Source organism: Hyla sarda, chromosome 10, assembly GCF_029499605.1.
Source record: "Hyla sarda isolate aHylSar1 chromosome 10, aHylSar1.hap1, whole genome shotgun sequence".
In the NCBI taxonomy this organism is placed as follows: domain Eukaryota; kingdom Metazoa; phylum Chordata; class Amphibia; order Anura; family Hylidae; genus Hyla; species Hyla sarda.
The window spans coordinates 5,163,884-5,182,028 of record NC_079198.1 but is presented as its reverse complement, the minus strand read 5'-3'; the positions used below and the strand labels follow the sequence as shown (position 1 = coordinate 5,182,028).

The 18,145-nt window shown below is 43.4% G+C and overlaps 1 protein-coding gene across 10 annotated transcripts in view; it reads left to right on the top strand.

The window, feature by feature from the left end:
* Nucleotides 1-18,145, top strand: part of HSPG2 (heparan sulfate proteoglycan 2) — a 171,577-nt gene that overhangs the window by 85,563 nt on the left and 67,869 nt on the right. For all 10 annotated transcript variants that reach the window (XM_056544202.1, XM_056544196.1, XM_056544195.1 and 7 more), the window contains 6 exons: nucleotides 4,291-4,400; nucleotides 4,511-4,569; nucleotides 11,689-11,849; nucleotides 15,181-15,306; nucleotides 15,663-15,782; nucleotides 16,111-16,383. In XM_056544202.1, coding sequence (XP_056400177.1) covers nucleotides 4,291-4,400; nucleotides 4,511-4,569; nucleotides 11,689-11,849; nucleotides 15,181-15,306; nucleotides 15,663-15,782; nucleotides 16,111-16,383 — 849 coding nt within the window. The remainder of the gene's footprint in view (nucleotides 1-4,290; nucleotides 4,401-4,510; nucleotides 4,570-11,688; nucleotides 11,850-15,180; nucleotides 15,307-15,662; nucleotides 15,783-16,110; nucleotides 16,384-18,145) is intronic.

The following is an 18,145-nucleotide window of genomic DNA, read 5'->3' as shown; positions in this document are numbered from 1 at the left end:
TGTGTGTTAACCCCTCAGTGCCTGGTGTGTACATTGTGCAGACGTGCAGTTGGGCAGGTATCTGGGTTACGCTGCATGTCACACGTTTCCTCTTCTCAGTCAGACACACGGGTGCATTGTGCCTTCTTCTGGACGGCTTTTCCTCATGCCATATTACACCCATTCTTCTACAGGGATTACAGCTGCGTGTGTGACATCCCCTATAGAGATGACACAGTCCTTCTCAGGCCCCTATAGATAGCACATGATCCTGCAGGCACCTATAGAAAATACATTATTTCCAGGCCTCTATATAGAGAACATTACTTCCAGGCCCCTAATGAAATGACATGATCCTCCAGGCCCCTATAGAGAGGACATGATCCAACAGGCCCCTATAGAGAGGACATGATCCAACAGGCCCCTATAGAGAGGACATGATCCAACAGGCCCCTATAGAGAGGACATGATCCAACAGGCCCCTATAGAGAGGACATGATCCAACAGGCCCCTATAGAGAGGACATGATCCAACAGGCCCCTATAGAGAGGACATGATCCTCCAGGCCCCTATAGAGAGGACATGATCCTCCCGGCCCCTATAGAGAGGACTTGATCCTCCCGGCCCCTATAGAGAAGACATGATCCAACAGACCCCTATAGATAGCATGTGATCCTGCAGGCTCCTATAGAGAGGATATGAAGCTGCTTCCCATGCCCCTATTGATAAGACATAATCTTTCAGGCCTCTAATGATAGAACACAATCATCCAGGCCCCTATAGAGAGGACATGAACCTCTCGCTCCTATAGAAAGGACATGATCCTTCCGGACCCTATAAAGAGGACATGATCCTTCCGGCCCCTATAGAGAGGACTTGATCCTCCCGGCCCCTATAGAGAGGACTTGATCTTCCCGGCCCCTATAGAGAGGACTTGATCCTCCCGGCCCCTATAGAGAGGACTTGATCCTCCCGGCCCCTATAGAGAGGACTTGATCCTCCAGGCCCCTATAGAGAGGACTTGATCCTCCCGGCCCCTATAGAGAGGACTTGATCCTCCCGGCCCCTATAGAGAGGACTTGATCCTCCCGGCCCCTATAGAGAGGACTTGATCCTCCCGGCCCCTATAGAGAGGACATGATCCTCCCGGCCCCTATAGAGAGGACATGATCCTCCCGGCCCCTATAGAGAGGACATGATCCTCCCGGCCCCTATAGAGAGGACATGATCCTCCCGGCCCCTATAGAGAGGACATGATCCTCCCGGTCCCTATAGAGAGGGCATGATACTTCCGGCCCCTATAGAGAGGACATGATCCTCCCGGCCCCTATAGAGAGGACATGATCCTCCCGGACCCTATAGAGAGGACATGATCCTCCCGGACCCTATAGAGAGGACTTGATCTTCCCGGCCCCTATAGAGAGGACATGGTCCTTCCGGCCCCTATAGAGAGGACATGATCCTTCCGGCCCCTATAGAGAGGACATGAACCTCCCGGCCCCTAATAGAGAGGACATGATCCTCCCGGCCCCTATAGGGAGGACTTGATCCTCCTGGACCCCTATAGAAAGGACTTGATCCTCCTGTCCCCTATAGAGAGGACATGATCCTCCCGGACCCTATAGATAAAATATGATCCTGCAGGCCCTTATACATATGACATTGTCCTCCTCTATTGATAGGACATGATGCGGGTTCCTGGGCCCCTGTAGATTCGAGAACGCCCTCCAGGCCTCTATTGATAGGACATGATATGGGTTCCTGGGCCCATGTAGATTCGAGAATGCCCTCCAGGCCTCTATTGATAGGACGTGATGCGGGTTCCCGGGCCCCTGTAAATTTGAAATGGTCCTCCAGGCCTCTATTGATAGGACATGATGCGGGTTCCCGGGCCCCTGTAGATTCGAGATGGTCCTCCAGGCCTCTATTGATAGGACATGATGCGGGTTCCCGGGCCCCTGTAGATTGGAGAACGCCCTCTAGGCCTCTATTGATAGGACATGATATGGGTTCCTGGGCCCATGTAGATTCGAGATAGTCCTCCAGGCCTCTATTGATAGGACGTGATGCGGGTTCCCGGGCCCCTGTAAATTTGAAATGGTCCTCCAGGCCTCTATTGATAGGACATGATGCGGGTTCCCGGGCCCCTGTAGATTCGAGATGGTCCTCCAGGCCTCTATTGATAGGACATGATGCGGGTTCCCGGGCCCCTGTAGATTGGAGAACGCCCTCTAGGCCTCTATTGATAGGACATGATATGGGTTCCTGGGCCCATGTAGATTCGAGATAGTCCTCCAGGCCTCTATTGATAGGACGTGATGCGGGTTCCCGGGCCCCTGTAAATTTGAAATGGTCCTCCAGGCCTCTATTGATAGGACATGATGCGGGTTCCCGGGCCCCTGTAGATTCGAGATGGTCCTCCAGGCCTCTATTGATAGGACATGATGCGGGTTCCCGGGCCCCTGTAGATTGGAGAACGCCCTCTAGGCCTCTATTGATAGGACATGATGTGGGTTCCTGGGCCCCTGTAGATTCGAGAATGCCCTCTAGGCCTCTATTGATAGGACGTGATGCGGGTTCCCGGGCCCCTGTAGATTGGACATGACCTCTTTTCTTCTCTGGGGGTTTTGGAGGACACGTGGGGCTGGTCCAGCTGCCTCCAGCTGTGTCTGGTCGGTCCTGGTCGCCGTCCATCATTGTTTCCCAGTGGATGGATGTCTTCTGACAGCTGCGCTCATCCATCATCCTCCTTGTAGCCGTAGGTCGGTGGTTCTGCGTTTCTCGCGGTCCCGTCAGTGGTTTCCTGTGGGCGGCTGTCACATTCCATCTTCTCTCTCCTGGGTCCATCACATGTCAGTGGGAAGTTTGGGGTTTATTGTCTGGGGCTGTGGCCCTATGTCCAGATAGGAATGGGAATACAGATGTGGTGGATTCCCCGGGGTCCTGAGTGTCTCTGTGTGTAAGAGCAGCTGCCATCATCTGCATTCACAACCATCACTAGAAGCTGTACTATAAGGCACCCAGCTTTCTACACACCCTGAACATCATACATACTTTGTGTGACCTATAATCTGTGACCTGAAACTCTGAGACCTGTGATCCATAATAAGCCATATTTATTATCTGTGTGGCCCTATGCTGCTTTACATCAGTGGTCTCAAACTGTTGCCCTCCAGGTGTTGAAAAACTTCAACTCCCAGCATGCCCGGACAGCCGTTGGCTGTCCGGGCATGCTGGGAGTTGAAGTTTTGCAACATCTGGAGGACCACAGTTTGAGACCACTGCTTTACATGGAGCTCTGACACATGTGTGGCCCTATAACTAGTAACATGGAGGTCTGAGACCTTTGTGGCCCTATGACTAGTAACATGCAGCTATGAGACCTTTGTGTCCCTATGACTAGTAACATGGAGGTCTGATACCATTGTGGCCCTATGACTAGTAACATGGAGGTCTGATACCATTGTGGCCCTATGACTAGTAACATGGAGGTCTGATACCATTGTGGCCCTATGACTAGTAACATGGAGGTCTGATACCATTGTGGCCCTATGACTAGTAACATGCAGCTATGAGACCTTTGTGACCCTATGACTAGTAACATGGAGCTCTGATACCTTTGTGGCTCTATGACTAGTAACATAGAGGTCTGAGACCTTTGTGGCCCTATGACTAGTAACATGGAGGTCTGATACCATTGTGGCCCTATGACTAGTAACATGCAGCTCCGATACCTTTCTGGCCCTATGACTAGTAACATGCAGCTCTGAGACCTTTGTGGCCCTATGACTAGTAACATGGAGGTCTGATACCATTGTGGCCCTATGACTAGTAACATGCAGCTCTGAGACCTTTGTGGCCCTATGACTAGTAACATGCAGCTCTGATACCTTTGTGGCCCTATGACTAGTAACATGCAGCCCTGATACCTTTCTGGCCCTATGATTAGTAACATGGAGGTCCAAGGCCTTTGTGGCCCTATGACTAGTAACATGCAGCTGTGATACCTTTGTGGCCCTATGATTAGTAACATGGAGGTCCAAGGCCTTTGTGGCCCTATGACCTGTGACCTGTGAGCTCTGAGGCCTATAGCATTGTGTGCTGCTCTCATTGACTGCCTTGTGTGTAGCGCCCTCTGGTGGTTATTCTTAGACACTCATCTCATTATATATGATCTGGTATTTGGGTTGGCGGTTCCTCAGGGGCCCCTATTATACATATATGATGGATGATGTTGGTCTTCACCTGCGGTCTCACATCAGCTGGGCGGACGCTCTTCCTTCTGCTCATTCATTGTGCTGTCTCTTGCAGTTTATTACAGAGCTCTGGTGAATTTCACGACATCTATAGAATACACGCCAGACCTGGACAATGTCTCCTCCGATCAGTTCCGGGATTTGTCAGAGGCCATTGTGGACACGGTGAGAGCGCCCTTCACTGACTGCCCTCGCCCAGGCGGGCCACACGTCTCCATATCTCCGATAGATCTGCCGTAATAATAATGGACCAACTTCTGTCTCTCTTCTTCCAGCTCGAGTCCGAATATTACAAAATCCCTGGAGAGCAAATGGTTAACGTTGTTTATGTCAAGTGAGTGAAGTCAACCTGCTGTATATCCCTATAGACAAATATATACTGCTGTATATCCCTATAGACAAATATATACTGCTGTATATCCCTATAGACAAATATGTACTGCTGTATATCCCTATAGACAAATATATACTGCTGTATATCCCTATAGACAAATATATACTGCTGTATATCCCTATAGACAAATATATACTGCTGTATATCCCTATAGACAAATATATACTGCTGTATATCCCTATAGACAAATATATACTGCTGTATATCCCTATAGACAAATATATACTGCTGTATATCCCTATAGACAAATATATACTGCTGTATATCCCTATAGACAAATATATACTGCTGTATATCCCTATAGACAAATATATACTGCTGTATATCCCTATAGACAAATATGTACTGCTGTATATCCCTATAGACAAATATATACTGCTGTATATCCCTATAGACAAATATATACTGCTGTATATCCCTATAGACAAATATATACTGCTGTATATCCCTATAGACAAATATATACTGCTGTATATCCCTATAGACAAATATATACTGCTGTATATCCCTATAGACAAATATATACTGCTGTATAGCCCTATAGACAAATATATACTGCTGTATAGCCCTATAGACAAATATATACTGCTGTATATCCCTATAGACAAATATATACTGCTGTATATCCCTATAGACAAATATATACTGCTGTATATCCCTATAGACAAATATATACTGCTGTATATCCCTATAGACAAATATATACTGCTGTATATCCCTATAGACAAATATATACTGCTGTATATCCCTATAGACAAATATATACTGCTGTATATCCCTATAGACAAATATATACTGCTGTATATCCCTATAGACAAATATATACTGCTGTATATCCCTATAGACAAATATATACTGCTGTATATCCCTATAGACAAATATATACTGCTGTATATCCCTATAGACAAATATATACTGCTGTATATCCCTGTAGACACTTATATACTGCTGTATATCCCTATAGACAAATATATACTGCTGTATATCCCTATAGACACTTATATTCTGCTGTATATCCCCATAGACAAATATATACTGCTGTATATTCATATAGACAAATATATACTGCTGTATATCCCTATAGACACTTATATACGGCTGTATATCCCTATACACAAATATATACTGCTGTATATCCCTATACACAAATATATACTGCTGTATATCCCTATAGACAAATATATACTCCTGTATATCCCTATAGACAAATATATACTGCTGTATATCCCTATAGACAAATATATACTGCTGTATATCCCTATAGACAAATATATACTGCTGTATATCCATATAGACAAATATATATACTGCTGTATATCCCTATACACAAATATATACTGCTGTATATCCCTATACACAAATATATACTGCTGTATATCCCTATAGACAAATATATACTGCTGTATATCCCTATAGACAAATATATACTGCTGTATATCCCTATAGACAAATATATACTGCTGTATATCCCTGTAGACACTTATATACTGCTGTATATCCCTATAGACAAATATATACTGCTGTATATCCCTATAGACAAATATATACTGCTGTATATCCCCATAGACAAATATATACTGCTGTATATCCATATAGACAAATATATATACTGCTGTATATCCATATAGACAAATATATATACTGCTGTATATCCCTATAGACAAATATATATACTGCTCTATATCCCTATAGACAAATATATATACTGCTCTATATCCCTATAGACAAATATATATACTGCTGTATATCCCTATAGACAAATATATATACTGCTGTATATCCCTATAGACACTTATATACTGCTGTATATCCCTATAGACACTTATATACTGCTGTATATCCCTATAGACACATATACTGCTGTATATCCCTATAGACAAATATATACTGCTGTATATCCCTATAGACAAATATATACTGCTGTATATCCCTATAGACAAATATATACTGCTGTATATCCCTATAGACAAATATATACTGCTGTATATCCCTATAGACAAATATATACTGCTGTATATCCCTATAGACAAATATATACTGCTGTATATCCCTATAGACAAATATATACTGCTGTATATCCCTATAGACAAATATATACTGCTGTATATCCCTATACACAAATATATACTGCTGTATATCCCTATACACAAATATATACTGCTGTATATCCCTATACACAAATATATACTGCAGTATATCCCTATAGACAAATATATACTGCAGTATATCCCTATAGACAAATATATACTGCTGTATATCCCTATAGACAAATATATACTGCTGTATATCCCTATACACAAATATATATAATCCCCTGTATTATACCATGTATCCCCCTCTCATCCCCTGTATTATACCATGTATCCCCCTCTCATCCCCTGTATTATATCACGTATCCCCTGTATTATATCACGTATCCCCTGTATTATACCATGTATCCCCTGTATTATATCACGTATCCCCTGTATTATATCACGGATCCCCTGTATTATATCACGTATCCCCTGTATTAGATCACGTATCCCCTGTATTAGATCACGTATCCCCTGTATTATATCACGTATCCCCTGTATTATATCACGTATCCCCTGTATTATATCACCTATCCCCTGTATTATATCACCTATCCCCTGTATTATATCACGTATCCCCTGTATTATATCACGTATCCCCCGTATTATATCACGTATCCCCCGTATTATATCACGTATCCCCTGTATTATATCACCTATCCCCTGTATTATATCACGTATCCCATGTATTATATCACGTATCCCCTGTATTATATCACCTATCCCCTGTATTATATCACGTATCCCCTGTATTATATCACCTATCCCCTGTATTATATCACGTATCCCCTGTATTATATCACGTATCCCCTGTATTATATCACCTATCCCCTGTATTATATCACCTATCCCCTGTATTATATCACGTATCCCCTGTATTATATCACGTATCCCCTGTATTATATCACCTATCCCCTGTATTATATCACCTATCCCCTGTATTATATCACGTATCCCCTGTATTATATCACGTATCTCCTGTATTATATCACCTATCCCCTGTATTAGATCACGTATCCCCTGTATTAAATCACCTATCCCCTGTATTATATCACCTATCCCCTGTATTATATCACCTATCCCCTGTATTATATCACCTATCCCCTGTATTATATCACGTATCCCCTGTATTATATCACGTATCCCCTGTATTATATCACTTATCCCCTGTATTATATCACGTATCTCCTGTATTATATCACCTATCCCCTGTATTATATCACGTATCCCCTGTATTATATCACGTATCCCCTGTATTAAATCACGTATCCCCTGTATTAAATCACCTATCCCCTGTATTATATCACGTATCCCCTGTATTATATCACGTATCCCCTGTATTATATCACGTATCCCCTGTATTATATCACGTATCCCCTGTATTATATCACCTATCCCCTGTATTATATCACCTATCCCCTGTATTATATCACCTATCCCCTGTATTATATCACCTATCCCCTGTATTATATCACGTATCCCCTGTATTATATCACGTATCCCCTGTATTATATCACGGATCCCCTGTATTATATCACCTATCCCCTGTATTATATCACCTATCCCCTGTATTATATCACCTATCCCCTGTATTATATCACCTATCCCCTGTATTATATCACCTATCCCCTGTATTATATCACCTATCCCCTGTATTATATCACCTATCCCCTGTATTATATCACCTATCCCCTGTATTATATCACGTATCCCCTGTATTATATCACGGATCCCCTGTATTATATCACCTATCCCCTGTATTATATCACGTATCCCCTGTATTAGATCACGTATCCCCTGGATTATATCACGTACCCTTTGTATTATAACACGTATCCCCTGTATTATATCACGTATCCCCTGTATTATATCACATATCCCCTGTATTATATCACCTATCCTCTGTATTATATCACGTATCCCCTGTATTATATCACGTATCCCCTGTATTATATCACCTATCCCCTGTATTATATCACCTATCCCCTGTATTATATCACCTATCCCCTGTATTATAGCACGGATCACCTGTATTATATCACGGATCCCCTGTATTATATCACGTATCCCCTGTATTATATCACCTATCCTCTGTATTATATCACGTATCCCCTGTATTATATCACCTATCCCCTGTATTATATCACGTATCCCCTGCATTAGATCACGTATCCCCTGTATTATATCACGTATCCCCTGTATTAGATCACGTATCCCCTGTATTAGATCACGTATCCCCTGTATTATATCACGTATCCCCTGTATTATATCACGTATCCCCTGTATTATATCACCTATCCTCTGTATTATATCACGTATCCCCTGTATTATATCACCTATCCCCTGTATTATATCACCTATCCCCTGTATTATATCACGTATCCCCTGTATTATATCACCTATCCCCTGTATTATATCACGTATCCCCTGTATTATATCACGTATCCCCTGTATTATAGCACGTATCCTCTGTATTATATCACCTATCCCCTGTATTATATCACGTATCCCCTGTATTATATCACGTATCCCCTGTATTATATTACCTATCCCCTGTATTATATCACCTATCCCCTGTATTATATCACCTATCCCCTGTATTATATCACCTATCCCCTGTATTATATCACGTATCCCATGTATTATATCACGTATCCCCTGTATTATATCACGTATCCCCTGTATTATATCCCGTATCCCCTGTATTATATCACGTATCCCCTGTATTATATCACGTATCCCCTGTATTATATCACGTACCCTTTGTATTATAACACGTATCCCCTGTATTATATCACGTATCCCCTGTATTATATCACGTATCCCCAGTATTATATCACGTATCCCCTGTATTATATCACGTATCCCCTGTATTATATCACGTATCCCCTGTATTATATCACCTATCCCCTGTATTATATCACGGATCCCCTGTATTATATCACGGATCCCCTGTATTATATCACGGATCCCCTGTATTATATCACGTATCCCCTGTATTAGATCACGTATCCCCTGTATTAGATCACGTATCCCCTGTATTAGATCACGTATCCCCTGTATTATATCACGGATCCCCTGTATTATATCACGGATCCCCTGTATTATATCACGGATCCCCTGTATTATACCACGGATCCCCTGTATTAGATCACGTATCCCCTGTATTAGATCACGTATCCCCTGTATTATATCACGTATCCCCTGTATTATATCACGTATCCCCTGTATTATATCACGTATCCCCTGTATTATATCACCTATCCCCTGTATTATATCACGTATCCCCTGTATTATATCACGTATCCCCTGTATTATATCACGTACCCTTTGTATTATATCACGTATCCCCTGTATTATATCACGTATCCCCTGTATTATATCACGTATCCCCTGTATTATATCACGTATCCCCCGTATTATATCACCTATCCCCTGTATTAGATCACGTATCCCCTGTATTAGATCACGTATCCCCTGTATTAGATCACGTATCCCCTGTATTAGATCACGTATCCCCTGTATTAGATCACGTATCCCCTGTATTAGATCACGTATCCCCTGTATTAGATCACGTATCCCCTGTATTAGATCACGTATCCCCTGTATTAGATCACGTATCCCCTGTATTAGATCACGTATCCCCTGTATTAGATCACGTATCCCCTGTATTAGATCACGTATCCCCTGTATTAGATCACGTATCCCCTGTATTAGATCACGTATCCCCTGTATTAGATCACGTATCCCCTGTATTAGATCACGTATCCCCTGTATTAGATCACGTATCCCCTGTATTAGATCACGTATCCCCTGTATTAGATCACGTATCCCCTGTATTAGATCACGTATCCCCTGTATTAGATCACGTATCCCCTGTATTAGATCACGTATCCCCTGTATTAGATCACGTATCCCCTGTATTATATCACCTATCCCCTGTATTAGATCACCTATCCCCTGTATTAGATCACGTATCCCCTGTATTATATCACCTATCCCCTGTATTATATCACCTATCCCCTGTATTAGATCACCTATCCCCTGTATTATATCACCTATCCCCTGTATTATATCACCTATCCCCTGTATTATATCACCTATCCCCTGTATTAGATCACGTATCCCCTGTATTATATCACCTATCCCCTGTATTATATCACCTATCCCCTGTATTAGATCACGTATCCCCTGTATTATATCACCTATCCCCTGTATTAGATCACGTATCCCCTGTATTATATCACGTATCCCCTGTATTATATCACGTATCCCCTGTATTATATCACGTATCCCCTGTATTATATCACGTATCCCCTGTATTATATCACCTATCCCCTGTATTAGATCACCTATCCCCTGTATTAGATCACGTATCCCCTGTATTATATCACCTATCCCCTGTATTAGATCACGTATCCCCTGTATTAGATCACGTATCCCCTGTATTATATCACGTATCCCCTGTATTATATCACGTATCCCCTGTATTATATCACGTATCCCCTGTATTAGATCACGTATCCCCTGTATTAGATCACGTATCCCCTGTATTATATCACCTATCCCCTGTATTATATCACGTATCCCCTGTATTAGATCACGTATCCCCTGTATTAGATCACGTATCCCCTGTATTAGATCACCTATCCCCTGTATTAGATCACCTATCCCCTGTATTATATCACCTATCCCCTGTATTATATCACCTATCCCCTGTATTATATCACCTATCCCCTGTATTATATCACCTATCCCCTGTATTAGATCACGTATCCCCTGTATTAGATCACGTATCCCCTGTATTAGATCACGTATCCCCTGTATTAGATCACGTATCCCCTGTATTAGATCACGTATCCCCTGTATTATATCACGTATCCCCTGTATTATATCACCTATCCCCTGTATTATATCACCTATCCCCTGTATTAGATCATGTATTTCTCATCTTCACCTCATGCTCCGGTCTTCCTCGTCTCCGCAGGGTCATCGAGGGCTTTGTGTTTGTGGAGATGGATGTTGGATCGGAGGGTAACACCAATGATGCTCAGATTCGCCAGGTCTTGTACTCTGTCATCGCCAGCGGCTCAATTGCGAATTATGTCACCTCCCCTGAGGGCTTCCAGTTCCGTCGTCTCGGAGCCGGTAAGTATTCTCATCCGTGGTGCGAAATGACTGATGTTTATAAGGGGAATACACGAAGTCCGTCATTTATTACAATGAAGTAAAGTGTCTCTCTCAATAAATCATTTTTAGTTGTCTATGGGGAGGTCTAGGTCCGCCCCCTAATTGACATCAATTTCAAGTGTAAGTTCTGGTAAATCAGAAGGTCACTTATCCCACCCAAGTCATAAGAAAAACCTAAAACAGCAGAAAGCGGCAGAATTTATACATCACAAAAGTGGTGGAATCCGTTCCGTGTGTCTAAAGCTCTAATGCTGTGTAGTACAGTAGTCTTCTGACTGTTGTGCCATGTGTCTCCTCACTCTTCTCCATATGTCGGTCTCCTCGTTATTGTACCCCTTGTCGGTCTCCTCGTTATTGTACCCCTTGTCGGTCTCCTCGTTATTGTACCTCTTGTCAGTCTCCTCATTGTTGTACCTCTTGTCGGTCTCTGTTGTTGCACCTCTTGTCAGTCTCTGTTGTTGTACCTCTTGTCAGTCTCCTCGTTATTGTACCTCTTGTCAGTCTCCTCGTTATTGTACCTCTTGTCAGTCTCCTCGTTATTGTACCTCTTGTCAGTCTCCTCGTTATTGTACCTCTTGTCGGTCTCCTCGTTATTGTACCTCTTGTCAGTCTCCTCGTTGTTGTACCTCTTGTCGGTCTCCTCGTTATTGTACCTCTTGTCAGTCTCCTCATTGTTGTACCTCTTGTCGGTCTCTGTTGTTGCACCTCTTGTCAGTCTCCTCGTTGTTGTACCTCTTGTCGGTCTCTGTTGTTGTACCTCTTGTCGGTCTCCTCGTTATTGTACCTCTTGTCAGTCTCCTCGTTGTTGTACCTCTTGTCGGTCTCTGTTGTTGTACCTCTTGTCAGTCTCCTCGTTATTGTACCTCTTGTCAGTCTCCTCGTTGTTGTACCTCTTGTCGGTCTCTGTTGTTGTACCTCTTGTCGGTCTCCTCGTTATTGTACCTCTTGTCAGTCTCCTCGTTGTTGTACCTCTTGTCGGTCTCTGTTGTTGTACCTCTTGTCAGTCTCCTCGTTATTGTACCTCTTGTCAGTCTCCTCGTTGTTGTACCTCTTGTCGGTCTCTGTTGTTGTACCTCTTGTCGGTCTCCTCGTTATTGTACCTCTTGTCAGTCTCCTCGTTGTTGTACCTCTTGTCGGTCTCTGTTGTTGTACCTCTTGTCAGTCTCCTCGTTATTGTACCTCTTGTCAGTCTCCTCGTTGTTGTACCTCTTGTCGGTCTCTGTTGTTGTACCTCTTGTCGGTCTCCTCGTTATTGTACCCCTTGTCGGTCTCCTCGTTGTTGTACCCCTTGTCGGTCTCCTCGTTGTTGTACCCCTTGTCGGTCTCCTCGTTGTTGTACCTCTTGTCGATCTCCTCCTTGTTGTACCTCTTGTCGGTCTCCTCGTTGTTGTACCTCTTGTTGGTCTCCTCGTTGTTGTACTTCTTGTCGGTCTCCTCGTTGTTGTACCTCTTGTTGGTCTCCTCGTTGTTGTACCTCTTGTTGGTCTCCTCGTTGTTGTACTTCTTGTCGGTCTCTGTTCTTGTACCTCTTGTCAGTCTCCTCGTTGTTGTACCTCTTGTTGGTTTCCTTGTTGTTGTACCTCTTGTTGGTTTCCTTGTTGTTGTACCTCTTGTTGGTTTCCTTGTTGTTGTACCTCTTGTCGGTCTCTTTGTTCTTGTACCTCTTGTCAGTCTCTGTTGTTGTACCTCTTGTCGGTCTCCTCGTTGTTGTACTTCTTGTCGGTTTCTGTTGTTGCACCTCTTGTCAGTCTCCTCGTTGTTGTACCTCTTGTTGGTTTCCTTGTTGTTGTACCTCTTGTCGGTCTCTTTGTTCTTGTACCTCTTGTCGGTCTCTTTGTTGTTGTACCTCTTGTCAGTCTCCTCGTTGTTGTACTTCTTGTCGGTCTCTGTTGTTGTACCTCTTGTCGGTCTCTTTGTTCTTGTACCTCTTGTCAGTCTCTTTGTTGTTGTACCTCTTGTCGGTCTCCTCATTGTTGCACCTCTTGTTGGTCTCCTCGTTGTTGTACCTCTTGTCAGTCTCTTTGTTGTTGCACCTCTTGTCGGTCTCCTCGTTGTTGTACTTCTTGTCGGTCTCTGTTGTTGTACCTCTTGTCGGTCTCTTTGTTCTTGTACCTCTTGTCAGTCTCTTTGTTGTTGTACCTCTTGTCGGTCTCCTCATTGTTGCACCTCTTGTTGGTCTCCTCGTTGTTGTACCTCTTGTCAGTCTCTTTGTTGTTGCACCTCTTGTCGGTCTCCTCCTTGTTGCATCTTGTCGGTCTCCTCATTGTTGTACCTCTTGTCAGTCTCTGTTGTTGTACCTCTTGTCAGTCTCTGTTGTTGTACCTCTTGTCAGTCTCTGTTGTTGTACCTCTTGTTGGTCTCCTCATTGTTGCACCTCTTGTTGGTCTCCTCGTTGTTGTACCTCTTGTCAGTCTCTTTGTTGTTGCACCTCTTGTCGGTCTCCTCCTTGTTGCATCTTGTCGGTCTCCTCATTGTTGTACCTCTTGTCAGTCTCTGTTGTTGTACCTCTTGTCAGTCTCTGTTGTTGTGCCTCTTGTTGGTCTCCTCGTTGTTGTACCTCTTGTCGGTCTCTTTGTTCTTGTACCTCTTGTCGGTCTCTTTGTTCTTGTACCTCTTGTCGGTCTCTTTATTCTTGTACCTCTTGTCAGTCTCTTTGTTGTTTCTACCTCTTGTCGGTCTCGTTGTTGTTTCGTATGGCGGTCTCCTCGTTGTTGTGTCGTATATTGGTCTCCCCCACCGTTGGGCATGACATCAGTTTTCTCACTGTTGTGCCAAATTTCTGTCATCTCTCTGTCCTTTTACGAAGCCTCATCTTTCCTTTTCTTTCCAGCACAAACCCCTCCATCTCCGATTGAGGTGGAGACTCCCGGTAAGACACTTGCGTTGTGCCATGACTGGGTGCCCCATGGCTGACGTGACCCACACACCTGCCTGCTGTCTCCATGCATCCTTATCCTTCTTCCCTACTTAATATTCTTGTGTGCGTTGTGTGGTGATAACCTATATGAGATGTGGACTTCAACCAAGATCTCTGCTTCCTGTCAATGAATTGGAACATCCTTTGACATCCAAAATGTGAACCTTTTGCTGTTGCAAAATCACAACTCCTAGCATGCCCGGACAGCCAACGGCTGTCCGGGCATGCTGGGAGTTGTGATTTTGCAACAGCAGAAGGTCCACAGTTTGGAGACCACATCTCTAGGATGAATAACATGATGATATTAAAGCCATGCATGTTTGGTTAACCCCTGGTGTTCCTGGCACATACATCTTCATACTCTCTCCATAGTCACCCCTTCATTGCGCGTCTGCCTCTCCAACGAGTTCACCTGTAAGAACGGCGAGTGCATCCTCCTGGAATATCGGTGCGATCAGCGTCACGACTGTCGCGACATGTCTGATGAGGAAGGATGTGGTAAGTAGCCCTGAAGGCTAATCATGTGACCCTGTGCCATGGTGAGGGGAGTAGTGAGTGGGATCTGAAAGTCATTAAAGTGTGCCTGTCACCTTAAAATGTCTTAGAGCAGTGTTTCCAATGCAGGGTGTCTCCAGCTGTTGCAAAACTACAGCTCCTGGCATGCTGGGATGCCCAAAGTTTGGAGGCCTAGGCCCTACCTGATGACCCATCAGGTCAAGTTGGTAGATCCAGGCATGCTGGCAGTTGTAGTTTTGCAACAGCTGGAGGCACTCTAGTTGGGAAACACTGTCTCTACAACATGTCAAAAGTTTTTTAAAGTGATAGTGCCCCTTTAATGTTATGTTTTCTGTCAGTGGAACCCGTGACGTGCGGAGACGACGAGTTCGCTTGCGCCAGCGGGGATTGTATTCCCAGAGTGTATTACTGCGATGGCCGCCCTGATTGCCCGGACTCTTCGGACGAGAACGCTTGTGGTAAGAGTCTTTAAAAAATATATGGGGCTTATCAGTCATACAGAACATTTGGCTTCCTCTCCAGTCACTGGATCATGGTGTTGTAGTCCCCATTGCAGTGCCTGATAGGGACTACAAATATCAGCTTTTATTGGTCACATACATTATGTATTAAGGAACCACGTAACCATGTGACCTCCCTATAACCATGTGACCTCCCTATCCCTCCCTATAACCATGTGATCTCCCTGTCCCTCACCCCCCTATTTCCATACTGCAGGCCCAGGACATCCCGTTATCCCCCGGTGCATTCTATCTCATGTCTTATCTATAACATTTTCCCCTCCAGATGCCCCGGGACCAGTGATCACCAGTCCGACTGTTACTAGGAGACCAGTTATTACCCCGCGACCTCCCACCACCCCCTCTCCCCCCATTTATACAAGACCCCAAGTTATTTCCACCACGCCATTCAAGCGCACGACTCCCAAGCCTCCGATAGATCCTGCCCGTCCTTGTCGGAGAGAAGAGGCTCGATGCCCGAATGGTCAGTGTATTCCTCGGGACTATCTGTGTGACGGAGAACGGGACTGTAAGGACGGCAGTGATGAGTTCAACTGCGGTGAGTGTCGACTGATGGTACTGGGAGCGGTTCCTGATAACTTATTGTACAGGAGGAGTAGTATGAGGGTTAATACTATACACTGTGTTATCTGAATGATTGTACAGGAGGAGTAGTATGAGGGATAATACTATACACTGTGTTATCTGACTAATTGTACAGGAGGAGTAGTATGAGGGATAATACTATACACTGTGTTATCTGACTGATTGTACAGGAGGAGTATATGAGGGATAATACTATACACTGTGTTATCTGACTGATTGTACAGGAGGAGTAGTATGAGGGATAATACTATACACTGTTATCTGACTGATTGTACAGGAGGAGTAGTATGAGGGATAATACTATACACTGTGTTATCTGACTGATTGTACAGGAGGAGTAGTATGAGGGATAATACTATACACTGTGTTATCTGACTGATTGTTCAGGAGGAGTAGTATGAGGGATAATACTATACACTGTGTTATCTGACTGATTGTACAGGAAGAGTATATGAGGGATAATACTATACACTGTGTTATCTGACTGATTGTACAGGAGGAGTAGTATGAGGGATAATACTATACACTGTGTTATCTGACTGATTGTACAGGAGGAGTATATGAGGGATAATACTATACACTGTGTTATCTGACTGATTGTACAGGAGGAGTAGTATGAGGGATAATACTATACACTGTGTTATCTGACTGATTGTACAGGAGGAGTAGTATGAGGGATAATACTATACACTGTGTTATCTGACTGATTGTACAGGAGGAGTAGTATGAGGGATAATACTGTACACTGTGTTATCTGACTGATTGTTCAGGAGGAGTAGTATGAGGGATAATACTATACACTGTGTTATCTGACTGATTGTACAGGAGGAGTAGTATGAGGGATAATACTGTACACTGTGTTATCTGACTGATTGTACAGGAGGAGTAGTATGAGGGATAATACTATACACTGTGTTATCTGACTGATTGTACAGGAGGAGTAGTATGAGGGATAATACTGTACACTGTGTTATCTGACTGATTGTACAGGAGGAGTAGTATGAGGGATAATACTATACACTGTGTTATATGACTAATTGTACAGGAGGAGTAGTATGAGGGATAATACTATACACTGTGTTATCTGACTGATTGTACAGGAGGAGTAGTATGAGGGATAATACTATACACTGTGTTATCTGACTGATTGTACAGGAGGAGTAGTATGAGGGATAATACTGTACACTGTGTTATCTGACTGATTGTACAGGAAGAGTATATGAGGGATAATACTATACACTGTGTTATCTGACTGATTGTACAGGAGGAGTAGTATGAGGGATAATACTATACACTGTGTTATCTGACTGATTGTACAGGAGGAGTATATGAGGGATAATACTATACACTGTGTTATCTGACTGATTGTACAGGAGGAGTAGTATGAGGGATAATACTATACACTGTGTTATCTGACTGATTGTACAGGAGGAGTAGTATGAGGGATAATACTGTACACTGTGTTATCTGACTGATTGTTCAGGAGGAGTAGTATGAGGGATAATACTATACACTGTGTTATCTGACTGATTGTACAGGAGGAGTAGTATGAGGGATAATACTGTACACTGTGTTATCTGACTGATTGTACAGGAGGAGGAGTATGAGGGATAATACTATACACTGTGTTATCTGACTGATTGTACAGGAGGAGTAGTATGAGGGATAATACTATACACTGTGTTATCTGACTGATTGTACAGGAGGAGTAGTAT